The sequence below is a fragment of the Musca autumnalis genome, unplaced genomic scaffold (genome assembly GCF_047663935.1).
Source record: "Musca autumnalis isolate F117 unplaced genomic scaffold, ASM4766393v1 scaffold_1, whole genome shotgun sequence".
NCBI classification, from domain to species: Eukaryota; Metazoa; Arthropoda; class Insecta; order Diptera; family Muscidae; genus Musca; species Musca autumnalis.
The window spans coordinates 134,642,850-134,666,410 of record NW_027411644.1 but is presented as its reverse complement, the minus strand read 5'-3'; the positions used below and the strand labels follow the sequence as shown (position 1 = coordinate 134,666,410).

Below are 23,561 nucleotides of genomic sequence, written 5' to 3'. Positions count from 1 at the left end.
CTGGGTTTCTTACATTTTCAAATTTAAACGGGCATATCTTCTTTTTTTCACAACGGATTTCTATTGATCCTTCTTCCTTTAAAAGGGGTGAATAATATCTTTTGAATAAGCTATTATTGTTTTAAATCGGTTAACAAATCGCTAAGTTATAGTGGTTTAAGTCTGAAAAAGCCCACAAACAAACTATAACTGAATTTCTCACAATTTTCAAAATAAATATTAACCAAAACAAAAAACACATTATATTTTTGAAAATTATGAGAAATTCAGTTACAGGTTTCTTGTGGGCTTTTTCAGACTTAAACCACTATAACTTAGCGATTTGTTAACCGATTTAATACAATAATTGCTTATTCAAAATATATTATTCACCCCTTTAAAAGGAAGAAGGATCAAAAAAAAAAATTCGTTGTGGAAAAAATAAGATATGCCCGTTTAAATTTGAAAATATAAGAAACACAGATTTTCACTACTTTTACCGTTATAAAAAAAAAATAAAACGAAGTGACCCAAACAAACTAAAGGCATTGTCGATCTCCATGGATCCCAACACGATGGAATTTTGCATCAGAACGCTAGAATATTTTTCTGGTCAACTTTTGTAGCACAGTGCCATTTATCGACATTTTCCGAAAAGTTTGCACCTTCTCAAGACCAAAAATGCCTGGAAAAGCGTTCCAATGCTTTTGTGATGTATTAGAGAGTTCTTAACTACTGCCTTGGCAACAACTTTTGTGTTTGTGTTGGCTCGAAAATCTCAATGGTTTGGCTGTTATATGCCAAGATTTCAAAAAAACGTAGATAAAAAACTTAAAGTCAAAATCGGGAGGCTCGATTTTCATCGTAGATATAAGGTCCAGTAGACTTTTTTGCTCAGTTCAATCCCAGGAATCAGAAACGCGAAGGGCCCATTAAGGTTTCCAAATCGCCCGGCCTAATATATATATAGGTGATCAAGAATACCCACAGGGCAGTGATTGATGCTCAACTCCAAAAATACCGCATTCGGGCGGTGTCGTTCTATGGGTGCTATGCCGAAACGTGGAGCTTCGCCGAACATTTTCGCCAAGAAATGTTTGTACCTCGACCGAAGACCAAGATAAAAATTGCACACGCTTTTATTGTACAATGTGCCTAACACAACAAAATATCGAAAATATGTAGGTATTGTTTTACGGAGTCTATTTTAAAACAACGACCGATAAAATCATCTTCAATAACAAAATCACCTCTTCTTCTTCATCTGCCAATTTGTATTCGGATGTTAACTAATTATTAAAATTATTTAAATTGGCATTTTATGCAGATTAAAAATGTGTGAACTAGGGTCATACATATTTTGTATATTTTACAAATATTGAAAATACCACATAGCGGTGTAAAAAATCAGTTATTCTTTCACTTCGCCATTACGGCAAAAAGTCATTCTTAAAAAAGCTATATTTTAATGAATATAAGTCTTTTAATCTATTTGACGCACCAAACATGCAATATATGCCCGATTGCAATAAATTTTGGAATTTGTTACGGAATTTTGCCTACAAATAAATGTGCCAAAATATATCGAAATCGGTCTAGATTTTCATGTAGCTCCCATATAAAATGTTGGCCGATTTGAGGTATCTGTATCTGAGGTATCCAATTTCAATGAAGTTTTTAAGTGTGAAGGAATTGGGACTATATAATTCAGGTCATCCTTTTGTTAAGAAATATCACATGAGTAGAGATAAGGAATAATAATAAAATATTGAATCTCTGATTCATTATTTAAGGAAGTGTCTTTGAAGTCAGTAGAAGTCATCATTATAGCACGAGTGTACTTTTAGTTGGAGAAAATCAAGGCTAAAATTATTAAATATCATATATCTGAGGGACTTCTTAGGTGGGATGGGCGAAGGGGAAACATTTACTTATATTTACTTAGGACATGTCATTATCCTCATTATTATTGGATTAAAAATTGTCAATGCAAGTGGGAGTTACTCTAATAGTAATTTAAAGTATCACAACAGCTTGATATGTGGAAAAACGTTCCCAATCTTAACGTTACTCCCAATTTAATTCTCTTCTTTAAAGGGACCATTTATGGTGACGATAGGACATTTGCAAATGTCACCAACTTAGGTGTAGGTATAGTAGGAAAGGATTTAGCAGGAGTCTTACTACCTGCACCATACAAAAATACCATAACATAAGCTCCATACACGGCACTGAAGGTGTAGAGAGAGAGCCTTCATATCTGCTATATTTATGCATTAAAGTATTTTAAAGAATAATTTCAATATAAGTATAGCATTCCATTATATTTTATCTTGGTCAGGGTAGCGAAGCGCACCGGGTCCAGCTAGTCTATTATATAAAACTCAAATGCAGTTCGTACGTGAATCAAAAACTCGACCAATTTACAACCGATTTGTATCGCGTTTGTCTTAAAATCGGACGTATTTTATTTTCGAGATATCGCGAAGAATCCGCGAAAATTTGCAAAAATATATTTTGAAGAAAGTTAATTGTTTCCTCACATTTCGTTGGAGGCTCTTGTTGTCGACTTGCCTATTTCCACCTTTTTTAATTTTTTTAGGGCGAAAAATCCGCTAAAATTTGCAAAAATATATTTTGAAGAAAGTTAATTGTTTCCTCACATTTCGTTGCAGGCTTTTGTTGCCGACTTGCTTATTTCTACCTTTTTCAATTTTTTAGCGTGAAAAATCCGCTAAAATTTACAAAAATATATTTTGAAGAAAGTTAATGGTTTTCTCACATTTTGTTAGAGGCTTTTGTTGTCGACTTGCTTATTTCCACCTTTTTCAAATTGTTAGCAAAAAGTGTTCGAGTATATGACGAAAAGTAAAAAAAAAAAATTAACATTGATGAAACCAAGGTAATTAGCGAAATATTGCAGTGTACCACGAAATATGACCATAGTTGCATCAAACAAAGTGTTTTTAATCAACGCTCAAAAATGTGACTAAAAAGTTAATTTTCGCGGAAGCTATGACCGCGTAAATGAATAAAAACACGTACATAAATGGTAAAAACACGTTGAAGCAAACGAGTTTTTTTACGTTATTATTCGTTTGACGGTTAAACCGTTTAAATAACGGATATCTGTCCAAAGTAAAAGTAGAAGAATAAAAATGAAGATTACACTTCTAATGTATCACATTCCAAAATTACCACTGCATGCCAGACAGCATCAGAGTAATTCATTACCAAAGGCCAAAATTTAGTGCGATATTTTTTCGAAAAACCCTATTTTTGGGGTACAGTATTTACAATATCCGTTTGATTGTGCTGGGACCCCAAGATATTTTAGTTTTTTTTACGGTCCGGATCATATAAATCATAAATCGTGAAAATCCATCCACTAGAACGGCGAAAACAGCAACAGCAAAAACCGAAAAATGTGCGTAAAATGTATTTGGAGATATCGCGGATTTAGTCGCATTTTCTGTGGATCGTTTCCTTTTCAATGAAGAAACTGACACATCACTCGAGTTTTTCCGAAAACAGCGGTTTCAAAAATTTAGCGGCATGGGAGCTGTATCCGATATATCCCAAAAATAATGTGTGATGCTACATCCACGGTTCTTGATGGTTTTTATCGAAATAGTTTTAAATCGATGTATTTATTCTTGGATGATAGTGACATCGGATGCGCATACAAAGTGTATGCACTTTGTTCAAACTATAAGCGTTATACCGTTTTTTGCACACTAAGCTGCAGTCGATGCTACATCTTAGCGGCCAAAGTAAATCCTGGCAAATGTGTACAAATTAAAAGAGAAGTATTCGGTGTATTGGTAAACCACATGCGCATCAAGCTATTTTGAGGATTTTGCGATTCACACGCATTTCAAAATGAACATTACCCGATAGAGTTTTATTTCAAGATTATACCCCATTTAAAGGAACCCAAAATTTATTTGAACTTGATCTTCCGTTAGATGTTAGCGAGTATTCGAGAAGTGAATATAATAAACAAGTGAACCAAGGCTATAGTCGGGTCGGGGCCGACTATGTGATACCCTACACCACTACCCCTGTTCATATTCTTTTGACTAATAAAATTCAAAATATTAAAATTGGGATAGCTTAGCGCCTTTGCTCTGAATGTCTTCATTAACACAGGTCAATTTTTTTGAAACGCATTTAAGTACATCAACAGTACAACCCAAATAAAAAATGGAAAAGTGGGATGTATGCCAACCATCAATAGGCTTCTTTCTCTGTTAGACCACCATCATCCCCCAAAATTTCGTGAGGATTCGATCAAAATTTTTAAGTGTGATTGCACAAAAATGGAAAAAGGGATGCATTACCGACTATTGCGATATCTCTGTTGTTTGACCACCTATAACAACCTACTTCACATCGTTGTAAAGGTTATATTTTCTACTTTCCTTGCCAGGTTTTGCTTTCGATATACCTCCTACAGGAGGGAGATATTAACTTTGAAATAAAACGTTGGTCTTTTTTCCACATATTTTTTTGTCATATTCCGACCCCTGAATAATATCCGACCATTATCAAAAATCAAAAGGTTTTTTCCTCTGTGGGACCCCCAATAACACCCAAAATTTCGTGACGATCCAATTAAAATTGCGACCTGTAGCTTGATTTCCAAAAAAGTGGAAAAATGGGATGTATTACCGACTATTGCGTTTTGGATACCTACGCTAACCTGCTTTACATCACTGTCAGACTTTGCTTTTGGAAGGACCCGAACCAAAGCTGTGTATTCGTCATTATTATTAAAATCGCAAAAATAAAAGTTGGGTTCTATTAGCGGCTATTGCGATATATTCGCTGTTTGATCACCTACGAGAACCTACTTTACATCATTAGAAATGGCCAGGTTCTGCTTTTGGTATACTTCATATTGAGATATTCGCTTAGGAAAAAACGTTGTCTTTTTCTCCAAATAAGTTTTTTGCCCATTACGACCCCTAAATATTATCCGACCATCACCAAAATCAATAGGCTTCTTCATCTGTGTGACCCCCATTAACCCTCAAAATTTCGTGACGATCCGATCAAAATTGAGACCTGTAGCGTGATTTCCAAAAAAGAGGAAAAATGGGATGTATTACCGACTATTGCGATATCTCCGTTATTTGGTCACCTACGCCGACCTAGTTTACATCATTGTAAAGATGGGATCTTCTATTTTCATAACCAGGCTTTGCTTTTGGAAAGTCTCCAACCAAAGCTTGATATTCGTCATTATAATTAAAATCGCAAAAATGAAAATTTGGGTTTTATTTGCGACAATTGTGATATCTTCGTTGTTTGGTCGCCTACGAGAACCTACTTTACATCATTAGAAAGGTGATATTTTCTACTTTTATTGTCAGGTTTTGATTTTGGTATACCCCGTATAAAAGCTGAGATATTCGCTTTGGAAAAAAACGTTGTCTTTTTATCCACATAAGTTTTTTGCCCATTCCGACCCCTAAATATTATCCGACCATCACCAAAATCAATAGGCTTCTTCCCCTCCGGGACCCCCATCAACATCCAAAATTTCGTGACGATCGGATCAAAATTGCGACCTGTAGCGTGATTACAAGGTTTAGATGGACAGACGGACAGACGGACGGACGGACGGACGGACGGACACACATAGCCAGATCGACTCAGCTCGTCGAGACATTCATTTTGGTATACATAAGTATGGGTCTACGACCATTATTTCGATGCGTTACAAACTTTTTGGCCAAAACCAACTTATAATACCCTCCCCACATAGTGGTGTAGGGTATAAAAATGTGATTTTTTGCGTGAAATTTTACTAAAATAGATGAATAACTCCGACCTATTTTTACTATATTTTCATCAAGTAACTCACAAAATAAATTTTAATAAATATTTTCTCTTACAAACATTTTATAAATTTCGTCAATATATTTTTTTGCTTTTGCTATAATATGCAAACCACTAAACGGATTTGTATAGTTTTCATTTTCATTTAAATGTTCGCGGTGTTTAGATTACGTACATATTTGTATATATTTTTCGGATGCATAAACAGCTTGAATTTTATTAAAACAAGTTGCAAACTACGAATTGTTTTGAATTATTTCCTAATTTCTGCGAAAATTTACAACTTTTTCACTAAAGTTATGGGACCTCAGTAAACATATAGTATGTAGAAAGCCATAAATTAACAATATTTCTCGATATAATGAATAGCGTTTTTATAAGATTTTTTCTATTAATCAGAATTGTAACCGCCATAACTTTTGCGCGCAATATCCAAAATTAGTATCTCGAACAGATCTGACTTTTCCTAATATGCACAAATTGTGACATTTTATGTTTTAGTTTTATCAATATTTGAAAGTTCTAAAATGTTTTATTTACGACAATCAATTTTATTTGCATTGAAATTATTTAAAAGAAATTAAAAATATACAAATTGTCAACGATTATTAGTGGTTTCAAGAGAGGCAATTATTATTATAGGTTTAGTAAGAAAATACCTACATTTCCGAAAGTAAATATATTTCGGTTTTAATTTTGTGACGACAAAAGCTTATTATGTGGTTGCTACATGTTCTATCATATTTCAATGCCGCGACTTCTATTATATAAAACCCAAATGTCGTTCGTACGTGGATCAAAAATTCGACCAATTTACAACTGTTTTGTTTCGCGATTGTCTTACAATGTTTATATTCAAGTTTAAATTTTTTGTTTTTATTATTATTTGGGAAAGCAAATACATTCCGATGTTAATTTTGTAACCGTAAGTAACGACAAAACATCTTTTATGCAGTTGTGTTCATATTCCGGTACCACGAGTCTGAAAATTCGAAATTACCGCAATCAATGGTATATAGGTGATCAAGAATACCCAGTGATGCTCAACTCCAAAAATACCGCTTTCGGGCGGTGTCGTTCTATGGGTGCTATGCCGAAACGTGGAGCTTCGCCGAACATTTTCGACAAGAAATGTTTGTACCTCGACCGAAGACCAAGATAAAAATTGCACACGCTTTTATTGTACAATGTGCCTAACGCCAACAAAATATCGAAAATATGTAGGTATTGTTTTACGGACACTACTGGTCTATACAAACAATTTTCTACAACATAGTGGTATACATCTAATTTTCGAACCTTCAAAATACCGAAAATATGGAGACTATTTTAAAACTACGACTGATAAAATCATCTTCAATAACAAAATCACCTCTCCTTCTTCATCTGCCAATTTGTATTCGGATGTCCCCGATTATACAATAACAATTTCGTGTTACTATAATTAACTTAACTAATTGTTAAATTTATTTAAATATACTTTTATTCAATTATCGAAAGCCTTCGGTTTCTGGCGGCTTTCAAAAGACTTCGTTCCTCTTGAAGACCTGTCCAAAGTCTTAGGAGCTGTATAATTTTCATTAAAAACTCCATCAAAAATGTTGAGAGCTTTGTCTACATTTCTACAGACGGGCAGACTGAGGGACATCGAATTGGCATTTTATGCAGATTAAAAATATGTGGACTATGGTCATACATTTTTTGTATATTTTACAAATATCGGAAATACCACATAGCGGTGTAAAAAAGTAGTTATTTCCTTCATTTTGCCATTACGGCAAAAAGTCATTCTTAAAAAAGGTATATTTTATTGAATATAAGTCTTTTAATCTACTTGACGCACCAAAAATGCAATATATGCCCGATTGCAATAAATATTTGAATTTGTTATGGAATTTTGCCTACAAATAAATGTGCCAAAATATATCGAAATCAGATTTGGATGTTGCTCCCATTTAAAATGTTAGCCGATTTGAGGTATCTGATGCACCAACACGCTATGAATGTCCAATTTCAATGAAGATTTTAAGTGTGAAGGAATTGGGACAATATATTAATTATATTGAAATCGGTCGAGATTTGTAAATTGTGTGCAGAATTTGGACTAAAAAATGTTCGAAAAAATAATATCGTTCAGATTTCAGGTCATTCTTTTGTAAAAAAATATCACATGAGTAGAGATAAGGAATAATTATAAAATATTTAATCTTTGATTAATTATTTAAGGAAGTGTCTTTGAAGTCAGTAGAAGTCATCATTATAGTATGCGTATACTTTTAGTTGGAGAAAATCAAGGCTAAAATTATTAAATATCATATATCTGAGCGACTTCTTAGGTGGGATTTGCCCATCCCACCTTTATTTACTTAAGACATGTCCTTATCTCATTATTATTATTGGATTAAAAATTGTCAATGCAAGTGGGAGTTACCCTAATAGTAATTTAAGGTGTCACAACAGCTTGATATATGCCCTTGGAAAAACGTTCTTTAAAGGGGTAATTTATGGTGACGATATGACATTTGCAAATGTCACCCACTTAGGTGTAGTTATAGTAGGAAAGGATTTAGCAGGAGTCTTACTACCTGCACCATACAAAAATACCATAACATAAGCTCCATACACGGCACTGTAAAGAATATATACGTGTATTTTTGCTTGAAGACAAACAATGGTTTAACTTACCTGAAGGATCGTAGTTATAACGGGGCAAACATACAGGTTTTATTATTTTTGAAAACACTATTGGTTTTCGTAATTTTAATAAAGCTATATCATAATTGTATGTCTCTGGGTTAAAGTTTCTATGTTTTATTATACTTGTTACTGCTCTTTGTATTGCATTAGATTCCGAAGTTATTTTTTGGTCGTGATCTCCAAATATTACGCGAATTTTAGACTTTCGAAGTTTTTTTACACAATGAGCAGCTGTTAAGATATAGTCTTTTGTCAGGAGAGAACCACCACAGTGAAATTTTCCATCATATACAATTCGGGCCATCCAAGGATACTGATTAATACCCGTTGGGCGTCCTCCAACGATCCGTATCTCTTCATTTGAAAATCCGCAATCTGCAAATAAACCAAAACATAATCGAATTGTAAACTTTTATTAAAAAATGATTTTCGTAATTAAATCTATTTTCTTGAAAATGTAGGAAACGGTCTCAGTGAAAATTTAAGGCTACCGTATCCATTTTCATAATATTGTCAGAAGTCCATAAGTCTGGAAACACTGTTTGACAAAAAGGTTTTTCAATTAATTCTCTTTCGCGTTGAGCTGTTTAAACCTAAGAGATACATTGAAAAATTAGGAGTCTAACGAAGTCCCACGCATCCAACCATTATGCTACGTTTCACGGGTGGTTAGGCCGATCTCCAGGCATATTAGGATGTTGTTTTTGTGGCAGACGAAGACAAAGCTTGGTAACTAGTATATATACCCAATTCATTAGATAAATGTATATGCGAAATTATGGCAGTTAATTAAAACTTCAAACTTTTCCTATAGTCCTGCTTGTTAATCCCATTTTTCAATGTTCACAAATACTAGGGTAAGTTTTATTCCTACGTCATTAGTACTTGCTCTTCTATATCAGAAGATTTTGATCATCAATTATTGTCTACTAATGTTTTGACAAGTTGATGGTGGCTCAAAACGCTAAGACCCCGGCAACCTTGACACTCAGTTGTTCTGCACCCAGGTTCGAATCCCAGCCAGGTTTGTGATCAGCTTGCCGTCCACGCTTCGGCCAGCTGCTCGCTCACTAGTCAACGCTCGTAGCCCGCTGCTCGCCCAATTCACCGCTCTTCATCGTCAACGCTTGCGGCCAGCTTCTCGTCCACCAATCAACGCTCGTAACCCGCTGCTCGCCCAATTAACCGCTCTTCACCGTCAAGGCTTGCGATCAGCTACTCGCTCACCAGTCAACGCTCGTAGCCCACTGCTCGCCCAATTCAACGCTCTTCACCGTCAACGCTTGCGGCCAGCTACTCGCTCACCAGTCAACGCTCGTAGCCCACTGCCCGCCCAATTAACCGCTCTTCACCGTCAACGCTTGTGGACAGCTGCTCGGTCACCAGTCAATGCTCGTAGCCCACCACTCGCTCGAATCCAGTTCACCGCTCAGCATCGTCAACGCTTCTGGCCAACTACTCGCTCCTCAGTCAATGCTCGTAGTTCACCACTCGCTCGGATCCAGTCCACCGCTCAGCACCGTAAACGCTTGTGGCCAGCTTCTCGCTCATCAGTCAGCGCTCGTAGTCCGGCACACGCTCATAACCAGTTTACCACTCAGCTCTGCTACTCGCAACCAGTACACCGAGCAGCAATCGACAGCTCAGCGCTCATAGCCAGCAAGCTCGTGACAGCCTACCGTTCGTATCCAGTTACTCGCTCGTAAGCAGTTCACAGCTCGCATCAAGCTCAACGCTGAGCAACGCTCAACGCTCGTAGCCAGCTACTAGCTCGTAGCCATCACACCGCTTGCATCCAGCCAAACGTAAGCTTCCCACCAGAACCTGAATATTTCACAGCACTCGAGTAAATGGCGTATACCGAAGCATAGACACCGAGGGCCGATAAATAAGCATACTTACACAATCATCTATATCCGAAATTCCACTTAAATACTACTCATTTTACTAACATCCAAGAGATAAATAAAGAATTGAACTATTATAACTCGTGTTATCACTTAAGGTTTGTGTGTCCTTGAGTTGACCCTGGAGACGACTGGGCTTACCTCACCTAGACAAAACCACTCGTTATAAACTGCTGCTGTGCTATGCTGCGAACATTGAATTAGAACAGCACATGATCATGCTGTGCTTGAGAAATTTTCCCAGCATAGCACATAGCCATATCATAAAAAACAAAAACGAATGCTATTGCTGTGCTGTGGTGCAAACTTTTTATCAGCATAGCACATAATCTACGCTATGCTTGTGAAATCTTCCCAGCAAATAAGGTAGTCACAGTAATCCAAACAAAAGCAAAAACTGTTGCTATGCTGTGCTGAGGACATTTCAACAGCACAGTAATCAGTGAAAGTCATGAAAACAAAAACGAAAACTATTGCTGTGCTGCGAACACAATCAACAGCATAGCATCATACATAACCCAGAAAATATTTGATGCCATGACCGCATGTGATCTCGGACAACATTTTGCATAGTACGTTTGAGTAAATAAAAAATGACTTGATATTTAGCATGATTACGTGAACATTTCCACTACTATTATTCTTACTTCAACTGTATACGTACATATACATATCGTCGGTGTCATGCTTAAGTGTTCCATACGCCATTTTTGACATTTTGAGATAAAGGTACCTTACAAGGTTTTGAACCATACTCTTTCAGATTTTTTGGTCTGATTTTCGCTATCTTATATAGTTTCTGAGGTATTCAGATGCCAATATGTTCCATATCCGTCTGGCTACACCGAAAATTTTGTATTTTTGTTCCATATCCATAAGCCTGGCGTATGGAACAAAACAACTTTAAACTTTTTAGTTCCATATCCATGTCGTTTGGCGTATGGAACAAAAGGATACAAAAACGAATTGTTCCGCGCCAAAAATGATGGTGTTCGGAACAAAAAATTGCCCATTTTTGCCAAGTTAAGAATAATGGGGCGTATGGAACAAATTGTTTTAAAGGACATGGTTTAAAAACTGAAGAATAATAGTTTCTAAATCCAAATATTTTTGAATATTGTTTTGCTATATGAAAACGAAAATTTATCAATCGTTTAAACAAAAATGCATAGTTTAAAGATAAAATTGATGTAAGTCCACAAAAATATACGCAAAAATGTTCATTCGACTTGAAGCTAGTGTGGAAACCGACTACAAAAATGGTATTATAAGAAAAACGCGTTTAAATGTTTTATGTTACCTTAGAAATGCAAAAAATCAATACGTTTTGTCCGATCGACATTTTTACCACAAAAAAAAAGTAATAAGTGGAGGCAATACCTTAAATAAATGTTTAGGAAACCTATAATAATGGTCCTTATTTTATTTATATGAGAAAAATAAATGTTTCATTTATAGTTCAACTCCACAGTAGCACTTCATATAAGGGAGGTGGAACACGATTGATAAAAAGTGTTTTGGTTGAAATGTGACAAAACGTGTTCCATGTGACACAAACTGCCACATAAATCCAAAAGAAGCCCTCCAACAAAGACATCGAAGTCAAGTAACCAGAGTCGTCTGGTATTCAAGCCAACAGAGAGAGAGAGTTTAACCAAAGCGACCCGAATCATCGGAATTCTAGTAGCTAGGAGGACCTAGAAACCGTCACGATGGATCGTCACGAGCAGCAAACAGCAATCGCCGAATTGAGGAAGGCGCTTTCGAATGTGAAGGAGGCTCCAATAGAGAGAAGAACATGTCTCAAATGACGTGCACAAGGTCATTGGAGAAGAATATAGAGCTGCAGTTGACGCCATACAGGAGGTAAAGAAGGAGGACCTCAAAAACCACTCCCAGCAGTAAGGGGAATGGAGAAGCAGAAACAACCCAGCTGATCTAGTATGACCAGCAACATGGCTGCATTAGTGGGACATCAGAGGGCTCTAATGCAGTCAATCCAAACGTTAATAAGGGTCAGCTCAGGTCAAGGTGCGCCCTGTCAAACGATGACTACAATTGAGCGATTGTGGGCAAATGTGGAAGACATCCACTTCAAGATGTACGAGAATTTTGACGACCCAACAGTGGTTGGGTATGATGCATCAGCATATGTTCTCTTGGAGGAAGAGGCATTAAAATGCAAGGAGAAAATATCGACGCTATCACAGGTCGATCGTCCATCATCTCAGCAGAGGTCAGGCGATAACTTGGCAAATCAAGTTAACCTGCCAAAGGTTACAATCCCTCAGTTCAATGGGAATTACTCGAAGTGGCAGACATTTTCGGACATCTTTGGGAAAATGATCAACGAACAAGCATTGCCGCTGGTACAAACGATGTGGTACCTCAAGGCGAATGTGACTGGAGAAGCCTAGAAGCTCACAAGGCACCTCGAGTTGATGGAGGCGAATTATCACATAGACTGGACGACTCTACAGGAACGATACAATAACAAGAGAGCTCAAGTGTCATCTATACTTGAGAGAATTTTTAGCTTGCCTAACATGTCAGGCGATTGCAGATCAGTGAAAGACATTCATGACAGGCTTCATGAGTCACTGTTAGCACTGGAGGGCCTTGGAATAAAATCAAAAGAATGGGATCCACTCTTAATCCACATCCTGACAAAGAGGATGGACAAGACGACTCATGTGTTGTATGAGCAGTCGATTGTCAATTCCAAGGAGCATCAAACAATGGATCATTTTTTGAAATGCCTGAAGGGTCGCTTCGAATCATTAGAAGCAGCCAACGGTGTTCAAAAGAGTAAGCCAACAGCTACGTCTGCTTCAACAACAACCCCAAAATGTTACATGTGCAAAGGTGACCACCCACTTTACTATTGCAAACAGTTCTTGGCAAAGACCGTGCCCGAAAGACAGAAATGGGTTACTAGGAACAAGATGTGCCTGAATTGTTTTAAAGAGGACCATCAGCAAAGACGTGTACAAGTGGAACATGCAGGAAGTGCCAACAGAAGCACAATACACTTCTACATTTCTCCACGAAGGCACAAGCAGAAGAGAAGGCAGCAGCAATATCAACTCAGCAACCACCTACAGTAGCATCGGAAAATAGAGCTCAGTCATACATACTCCTAGCAACCGCACGAGTAGTCATTAAGGCCAATAATGGAAGGAGCTATGAATTTAAGGCGATGCTGGATTCCGGCTCACAAATTAATTTGGTATCAGAACGGCCAATGCAGAGATTGGGTATTGAACCAATTTAAGCGACTCTCGCTATCGAAGGAGTTGGCGGAAGGTCAAGAACAGCAAACCACAGAGTCAATGTGGAGATTCAGTCACTAACAAGCAAGTTCCGAGCGCGCCTAGAAGCTTTTGTATTATCAAACATAGTTTCACCGCAACCAAGCACTGACATCGACGTCACGTCATGGCCCATTCCAGAAAACATAAAGCTAGCGAAACCACACTTTTTCCAAACGGGCAGAATCGACGTACTCCTTGGAGGAGAGTTTTATTTCAATTTGATTTTATCACAAGAAATTCGGATGTCCAAGGAACTTCCTATATTTAAGAACTCGAAACTAGGATGGATTGCTAGTGGAAAGCTACAGGCTGAAGCAGGAACGGTTACATGTGCAGTTTTTGGAGAAGAGGAAGAGTTGTTAAAGCGTCCTGTAAGTCATCGTCTGGGTGGTCGCTAAATGATATTTTGCATTCAGGTCCCAAGGTGCAAGGAGACCTGTTTGGGATGCTGTTGCGATTTAGATTACCGCGATTTGTATTCACAACGGATATCGAGAAGATGTACAGACAAGTACTAGTGGACACGAGGGATCGCAGATATCAGCATGTGCGGATCCGACAGCTTAGCGACCGCAATGGAGATGCAGAGTGAGCAGAATTGACATCCTATTGGTTATCGTTTCGAGAGAGTTTGAAGATGCTAAATGATTTCAAGTTACCCAGACCTATGTTTAATGGAGAGAAATTGTGATGTATCTGCGGGTTAAGTTGGCAGACGGAAGGCATATAGTTAGACTCCTTTGTTCAAAATCAAAAATTGCACTTATAAAAGCGATCACGTTGCCACGGTTGGAGCTTTGTGCATCTGATTTGGGAGCAAAACTTACCTCAAAAGTCAAAACAGAGTTGAGTTACGAAGATTTGAAGACTATTTATTGGTCAGATTCGGAAATTACGTTGTACTGGATTAACTCGGAACCATCATCGCTGAAGACGTTTGTTGCCAACAAGGTGAAACAGATCCAAGACAGGTCGCTTAGAACTCAATGGCGACATGTGGGTACAAAAGACAATATTGCAGATTTTATTTCTAGAGGTATGAAGCCGGGTCGTCTGTCAGGATGTATGATGTGGTTTTATGGACCCACATTTCTACACGGAAACGAATCTCTCTGGCCGGAACGCTTTTCGAAGAATGTAGGAAATCAGACCGATTTTGAGTTCAAGGTAAAGTGTACAGTGTCAGCAGTAGCCTCACAGAGCGGGTTGCAGGATATGATTTATGGAATAAATCACAGGAATTCATTTAGCCGATTAGAGCAAATTGTCGGTTATGTCTTGCGATTTGCCGAAAGGGTAAAAGGACGCAAGGATGGGTGCTCGACAGAAGTGCTAAACCCCATGGAATTGAGTCGATCAATGCAGCTAATTGTCAAGACTATTCAGGCGTCGGATTTCGCGAAGGAAATACAGCAGTTGAGGAAGCATGGAGCATTGAACAAATGAAGTTCCATACACAGCTTAACTCCGTTTTTGGATGACAAGGGAATACTGAGAGTCGGTGGCAGGTTGGAAGAGGCAACCTTAGCATACGACGCAAAACACCCGATGTTGTTACCATACAACGATCCGGTTGTGAAACTCGTCCTGGACATGATTCATCGAGAGAATTATCACTGTGGCTCCCAATTACTACTTGCAACATCAAGACAGAGGTTCTGGATTATAAAAGGGAAGGCTATGGCACGGAACATTGTGCAAAATTGCGTGAAGTGCACCCGATCAAAACCAAAGTTATACAGTCAAATCATGGGGAACCTCCCACCTAGCAGTGTCACGCCAGCAAGGCCGTTTATTGTATCAGGCGTTGACTATTGTGGGCCTTTGTGGGTCCAAATAAGGTTTACATTGCAGTGTTTGTCTGCTTCGCAACAAAGGCCGTGCACTTGGAAATAGTGACCGTTCTGACTACGGAGGCATTCATCGGTGCGTTGAAGAGATTTGTCGCTCGTCGTGGCAAATGTCAAACACTGTATTCAGACAATGCGACGAACTTTGTAGAATCAGCTCGACGAATTGAATCAGGCGGTATTTGGAGAGGAATGCGAGAAGAAAATAGCCGACACATGCGCAAGGGAAGGGATAGATTTCCAATTTATTCCCCCAAGAGCTCCACATTTCGGTGGTGTATGGGAAGCTGCGATGAAGTCAGCAAAGCAGTTGTTACTTCGCACCACAACTAGCGTGTCATTGACTCACGAAGAATTGGAGGCGGTGGCATGAGTTCTGGAGACGTTGGTGTACGGAGTATTTAACTACTTTGCAAGAAAGACGGAAGTGGAGCACACCATCTCCAATCATTGAGCCTGGAAAATTGGTCATCATTAAGGAAGACAACGTAACTGTAATGCAGTGGCCGCTAGGCAGAATAGCCCGAACGTACAAGGGAAATGATGGAGCCGTCCGAGTAGCTGATATAAAGACGCAGAGCGGGGAAGTTAAGCGGGCTATAAACAGGTTAGCTCCCTTAATGGAAGATGAAAATGTGCCTCTGCCAACGTTAAAGAACGTAAGTAGTGGTGAAGGACCATCGGCAAAGCGATTTAAGCCGTCAAGCAGCATGTTGATGTCAACAATATGTATGACATTGCTATTCCTGCCATTATACTTCTGCCAGTCGTTCAGCGTACGTAAGTTTGAGAATAAGCCTGGAATTTACTTCGAAGGCATTAGAGTTACTAAGGTCGTAACAACAGAGTGGAAAGTAATGACTTACTATGACATTTCCACGTTTTGGGCAGACATGGATGACTTTTCGTTTGAGATAAAAACCCTTCAGGAGTTGTACAGACTTTCAGGTGAAAATCGAAGCTGCGAGATTGTTTCAGAGGCTCTGGTTCAAGACCAGAAACAACTAGAAACTGGTACTTTGCACATCTTTCCCAGGCGAGGGGTGCTAAACATAGTTGGAAACCTTGCGAACTCCTTATTTGGTGTTTTGGGTGCTGAATATGCGGAGCAAATGGCAGTGACAATTGAGAAGGCAAATGAGGTCAAGCAACATCTACTTGAGTTGCTAAGGAACCAGACATCTATTATTGATTCTACAATTAATATCATTAGAAGGGATGAAGGGGCGAGTCAAAGGACTCTTAGCGACATCCAAGCTGAAATGAATCTTCTAGCTAATAAGGTGAAAAAGGAGGAAGATGTTGCCTTGCAAATGAAGTCAAGCAACATCTACTTGAGTTGCTAAGGAACCAGACATCTATTATTGATTCTACAATTAATATCATTAGAAGGGATGAAGGGGCGAGTCAAAGGACTCTTAGCGACATCCAAGCTGAAATGAATCTTCTAGCTAATAAGGTGAAAAAGGAGGAAGATGTTGCGAAGGCAACCCAGTCAATTGTTTTCCTTAGCTCGCAGCTCATGCAACTGTCATCTAAGTTGAAACATGTAGAAGGCAACATTATCGACGTGTTAACAGATGCTCATCACAATCGTATAAGCCCATTGCTACTGACCCCACATCAGCTGTTGAGCGAGCTCCAAATTATCAAGGCTCATATTCCACCATCTCGTGCTCTACCTATTCGAGAAGAGAACTTGACAGAGTTCTTCAAATAATTGACGAGTAAGGGAAGTGTTATGAGAAATACCATCATATTTGAGATTCGCCTTCCATTAGTGGATCTCCAACAGTATGATCTATTCAACATGGTTCCCATCCCGATGATACGGTCCGGTCAGTTCATCTCAATCTCAATTAAGTCAGCCGTATTGGCAGTCAACGCTCATCGGGACGAGTTCATATCTCTCACAGCAGATGAAATGCACTGTTGCATCCATACTACGAACGACGTTTTTATCTCCAACAAACAAGCAAAATTTAACAAGGGCGATCGGTCGCATTTATGCGAAGTAAAATTTTTCCTGAATAAATCATCAGAAGCTTGTGACTTGCAGTCAACCGTTTCTCATCAACCTTGGACCCAAATGGCTCGGAAGAATCGATGGATGTTTACTCTAGCCAACATGACAGAATTGACGTTTGTTTGTGGTACAAAAATGACGGATTTAGAGGCACAAGGGGCTGGAACATTAGAAGTTGGACCCGATTGCACCCAAGAAGACAACACCGTTACGATATAGGGTCATTACGAAAACAAGACAATTGTATATACACCATATTTGAGACTCAAAGCATTGGACACAATAGCTTCGTCAGCTTATTTTGTTGAACACAACATGAAATAACACCTATGAAACTCATACTGCTGAGCTCATTACATTACACCAATAGCTGAAAGCCATTGATTTCGGACGCCTGCCCCAACTAATGAAATCGTCTTCCATTCATCATCACACTGTCAGCTACTTGGCGCTTTTCATTGGAATTGGAGTAGTCATATACGTCACGAACAAACTTCGCCAACACAAAAGTTCCGCCAACAGCAGCATTAACCCAACACCAACCCCGAGGCAGTCAATGTCGTCATCATATGTCATCGACCAGATAGCTTCTTGAACGTTCCCGTTCAACGTGGGGGGAGAATGTTCAAAGAGAACATACATATGTATTTACGTTAGTTTAATTACTCTGCTTTACTTTTTATGTAATGTAGTTTCTAGAGTGTCAGCGAAAAACTGACCTAATATATTTTCAATTGTTATTTTATGCAGGTTAATAACCCAAATAAAGAAACAACTCGATTGGTTTCACATTGCATGGGTTATTGGCTGAAGTAAATTTATTTCCTATTTATTAATGCTTAGTTTACATTTTCCCATAGCAGTTAAGGTAATCAAAATGTATAAATCCTCATTGGAAATAAAGAATCTAGGTAGTTTACAAGAAATTGTAAAGCTATCTAGGTTTACACAATTCAAGTTTTGTGTACATCCGACTTTTATTACATTATTAATCAGCTGGGTTAATATTAGTAATGTTATGCTATGTCGATATGTTCACAGCATAGTACAACACAGTAATAGTTTTTTGATTCCATGACTATTGCTATGTGCTGTGTTGTAAAATTATCATAGCCACAGCATAGTCCAAAGCATTGCATGTAAAAATGTTCGCAGCACAGCACAGCAATAGTTTTCGTTTGTTTTTAATGCTATGTCTATGTGCTATGCTGCGATGATTTCACAAGCACAGCATATACCTTGTGCTGTACTATTTTAATATTCGGATCATAGCACAGCAACAGTTTTCGTTATTGGTTTTGAAAACAGCAGAGAACAGCAGTAGCATTCGTTATTGTTTCTGATGCTATGGCTATGCTGCGAAAATTTTGCAACCACAGCATAGAACATGTGCTGTGATACTTCAATGTTCGCAGCATAGCATAGCAACAGTTTAGGTTTTTGTTTTTGAAAACAGCACAGCAGCAACAGCATTCGTTTTTGATGGTATAGCTATGTGCTATGCTGCGACACTATGCTGTGCTGTGAACTTGCTGCAGTAAATTCAAACCCTGTTAATTGGAATTATGAAGTACTTTAATTTGAGAATAATTGCCCATTAAACGATTTTTCAATATATTTTAAATAAAAGTTTTTTTAAGAACAATTTGGATTTAATAGACGAAATAAGTATAATATAGAATACTCTTATACTTTATAACAATAACAAACATTATGCAGTTCTCTCTGCCTTTGTTCCATACTAAAACCGAACTCGTGTTTATGTTGGAGAACATTATGAAACAACAACAGATGTTTATGTTATTTTATGATTTATGATTTTCTCGCAAAATATAAGTGCTAGAATAAATCCGTTAAAAGCAAAATTGTTAGTTTAATGATGATCTATCATCTCCCAAAAGTTGGCAGTTGTGTCATAGGTATGATACCGGACGCACACGGTTTTGTGTTTTTAGGGTATTGGGAAAAGTATGGTAGGTATTTTTTGTGATATCTTCTGTACCTAATTCTGATATCAAAAACGCATTTTATACCGTTAGAAGACAACTACTGAAGAATATAAATCCCAATAATTCTCATGAAAAAAGCTATTGCAAATGTCAATATATTAATATTATGAAATATGTAAGGGGTGGGGCGCCTACGCCATGATAGGGGCGTGGTGGGTTAATGTTCAAAATATGTCATGTTTAACTTAAATTCTTTATACCATAGATATACCACACTATAATATGAAGTTAAAATCAAATATTATCCTAAACGTATCTTGTTTTAGTTATATTATGATTTTTGTACCTAAATTCAAGGCACCTACTTCAATTAACCGCTAGGAGCAGTTACTTTTTGTGAATTTTAAAATAATTTTTGATTATTCAATAGAAAACATGTTCCTTTTTTGCATAATGTTGATATTTAAGGAATAAGTATGGTAAATTACAGTTTTAGAGTCCGTTGGAGAATGTTCAATATCGATGGCGAAGCTGCCCCATGGTTGGGGAGGCTTCGCCACTTTTTACACATTTTGTAAATTCTCAAAAATAATATTTTAAAAACAAAATTATAACCATTTATATATCAAAACTTATAGTCAAGATATGCTAATATTTGTACCAAAAATAATATGTGAAAAAACGGTGTCGGTATGTGAACATTTTGAACAAAAACGTGGCGAAGGCGCCCCATGTTACCATACATACATTCTTTTTCTTGATATTTCGATTACTCGCATACGATTGCTATTAATTTTTAAATGAGGGGTCATTGACAAAATGAAATAATACACAAAAATTGCACGAAACATTCGGAGATTCTTTTTATTTAAGAAGTGTTTATTACTTAAAAAATTAAACACAACTCAGGCACTGATATCTTTTCGTCACTTTTTGATATATTGTTTCTACACATTTTCGTATCTTCATTCACAAATAAGTTGTAGTCATTTAAATGAAAATAAAACAAAACCTACAGCCTTTTTACTCATCGACAGGACAACTAATGAGAGGACCTTTGCTCCTGCCAGTGAACAGCTGTTGTGCGTGCATCGGGCAAATTTCCTAGATTTTGACACTTCATACGTCAAACTGAGAAAGTTAAGCGGATTGTGGTAGGATTAACCATCAGATAATTATGAAAATATTACCATATATCGAGATTTTGTGATATGTTGTTGTTTTGTGTGGTGAACAGAATCAAAATTGACAACATACATTATCGCTTTTAAATTAATATGTGCGTCACAAAAACTATTTGGTGCCAGCCAAAATAAAAGTTTGCTCATCACGAGTTAAAAGATATTTTTTCTCTGCGTGCGGCTGGACCGATTTGGATATTTTTTAAATGTTCATTATAGTCCAACTTATGTTTGGTTTACATGCGGCGCCGTTTCGTGATTTCGCGCAGAATCAAGCAAAGTTTAACATGATTTCGCATACAAAAACGAAATCATCTCATTTCGTGATTTCAGCGAAATCAATATCGAAATCACAGTACTCATGATATACAACCCTGTTTTTACCTAAAAAGTACCAAAAGTTGCAACTCTTTTAACGTATCACAATAAACAAGGTAGATGGTCAATTGCTGCAACAAAAAATTCTAGTATAAAAATTTATAAATAATGTGAAAAAATATTAAATTACATTGTTACAATTTTTCATTGTGCTCCCGTACTTTTTAATGGTAATGATAGAAAAAAGCGAATTTTCAAAAATTGTTTTCCCATACAAACTTCTTAAAAAATCTACTAGGCCAAATTTGTATAGCAGAAAACAAGAGAAGAGAAGTGCAAGTCTTACTAGATTTCGGACAACGGAAACGCATTTGTAGCACTAAACGGGAAAACTACTGCAAGTAGTAATATTTTGCAGGTTCTGAACTCAACTTTTATCTATCAAAATGCAACTACCTTGATTATTGAGATATGTTTGAAACAGGGTTTCGGAGTCGGATTCGAGCAATTTTGCTGGAGTCTGAGTCGAAAAAAATAACTCGACTCCGGGTAAATTTTCTTTTACATTATAAAAATATAACATTAAATTCGGGATACTAATTTTTTTTTCAAAAATCATTATTTATTTTTTAAAAAAAGCTATAAGAAAACATACAAGCAAACGGTGTATTATACTAAGTTAGAGGAAGATTTACAGCATATTTACTTCCTTTGAAGTCTAGTCTTTTCACCTCTATTTTGATCACAAATCGCGATTAGAAAATATTTTTGGTCCAATAAATCCTTTAATTTTTTGAAACCAATAGAAAAATCTATGACAATCGAATAATAATCTGAGATTTAGTTTTGATATTATTATTTAAATTTTGTTTGTCCGTTTTATGTATGACCAAAAACTTCAGCTTTTCAAGCCAAAAATTGAATTTTTGCAAAATTCAAATTAACAACCAATTCGATAGACACTTGTGACTTAACATTTTAAGAAAAACAGAAATAGGGGCTACAAATATATATGGCGGCTATATCGAAACGTGGACCTATACAGTCTGATTTTATGCAATGTTCTGTAACCTTAGCGAAGAATAATTTCAACATCACGATATTAGGGAGTACCGTTCTACGAAGGCTTCTAGCGAGAAATTTCTGGAGGAAAGTTTTGTAACTACAACGAAGACTAAATACCAAATTGCAGTCATTTGGGTTGAACAATGTGTTTATACTTTAATTTATACAAAACTAGCTGACCCGGTCCGCGTTGCTGGCCCGTTGTTTGGGTTCTCAGTGTAAACTTTAGTTATCTATCCAGCATTGATACAGCCATAATTAGGCATCCCTCCAGAAACTTCATAATATAAATCAATGTTTTGACATAAATTCCATGTAATGGTATTCCCCAAATTTAAGATATAAAATCTATTTTATTATACCCTTCACCATAAATTGACAGTTTAAAGCACTTTGTGACCCACATATAATGATCGGTGCACGTCAATTAACATTGCCATATATTCGATTGTTGGTCTCGGTTGGGGTCGTAATTATTACTGCAGAGAATTGTCAGTATAGGTCCACGTTTTGATATAGCTCCCATAGAACGGTACTGGCTGATTTTCGCTATTTTTGAGGATTTAACATCATTATCACACCAAAATGGCTGAAATTTGGTTTTAATGTAATTTAAAGAGGAGAGCATAAATATTCGTATCGACCGAAAGACACGCCTTTTATTTGCGCTCAGTATGCAACAGTTATAGGTTTACGTTTTGATATAGCTCCCATAAAGCAATACCTCCCGATTTTCGATAGTTTGGAGATATAGTCACTTTTGGGGGTCGTAAACAGTCTTGCAGAGAATTTTCAGTATATGTCCTCGTTTTGATATAGCTCCCATAGAAGGGTGGCGCCTGATTTTCGCTATTTTTGGTGGATTTAACCTCTGGATAGTGACATCTCAAGTTATCGGGATTTTACTGTATTCCAAAATGTGGAGTTGATCGCGCTGTCCCACTATTGTTTAGTGTTCAGCGTTTATAGCATTTTTTAGGCACGCAAAATTATGTATATTATCTGAAATAATAAATGTTTGAACATTTTGTGATGACCGCGATAGTTCACTTCCGCGAAGACCATCCAGGGTCAAGACGGTAATTACAGTAGTATTGCAAACAATCTGTAAACAATACGTTCAAAAATATCATGGACTTTAAAAAAAAATTGAAGGAGAACCTCCGGTCACTACACTTAGCCATATTAAAATAGCTCACGACCGCGCTATCCCACTTGTTCAAGCTAGCATTAATATAATTTTTGTGTCACGCTTACTAAAATTATGTATATTAATTGAAATAATACATTTTTGAAAACTTTGTGATGACCGCGATCATTCAGGGAAAACAATCTGTAAACAATACGTTCAAAAATATCAAAGATTTCTGATTTTCTTAAAAACATTGTGGGGAGGACCACCGGTCACTATTCTTAGCAGTAAAAAAC

At 37.2% G+C, this 23,561-nt stretch overlaps 1 protein-coding gene and 1 long non-coding RNA gene across 5 annotated transcripts in view; one reads left to right on the top strand and one right to left on the bottom strand.

The window, feature by feature from the left end:
• LOC141386709 (trypsin-1) overlaps positions 1–23,561 on the bottom strand; it is a 236,789-nt gene that overhangs the window by 90,458 nt on the left and 122,770 nt on the right. For all 4 annotated transcript variants that reach the window (XM_073955645.1, XM_073955632.1, XM_073955644.1 and 1 more), the window contains one exon: positions 8,512–8,898. In XM_073955645.1, coding sequence (XP_073811746.1) covers positions 8,512–8,827 — 316 coding nt within the window. In that variant the 5' untranslated portion in view covers positions 8,828–8,898. The remainder of the gene's footprint in view (positions 1–8,511; positions 8,899–23,561) is intronic.
• Positions 420–10,421, top strand: LOC141386726 (uncharacterized). The gene is made up of 3 exons (XR_012408426.1): positions 420–7,626; positions 8,985–9,380; positions 9,469–10,421. It is a non-coding gene; the product is annotated as an uncharacterized lncRNA (long non-coding RNA).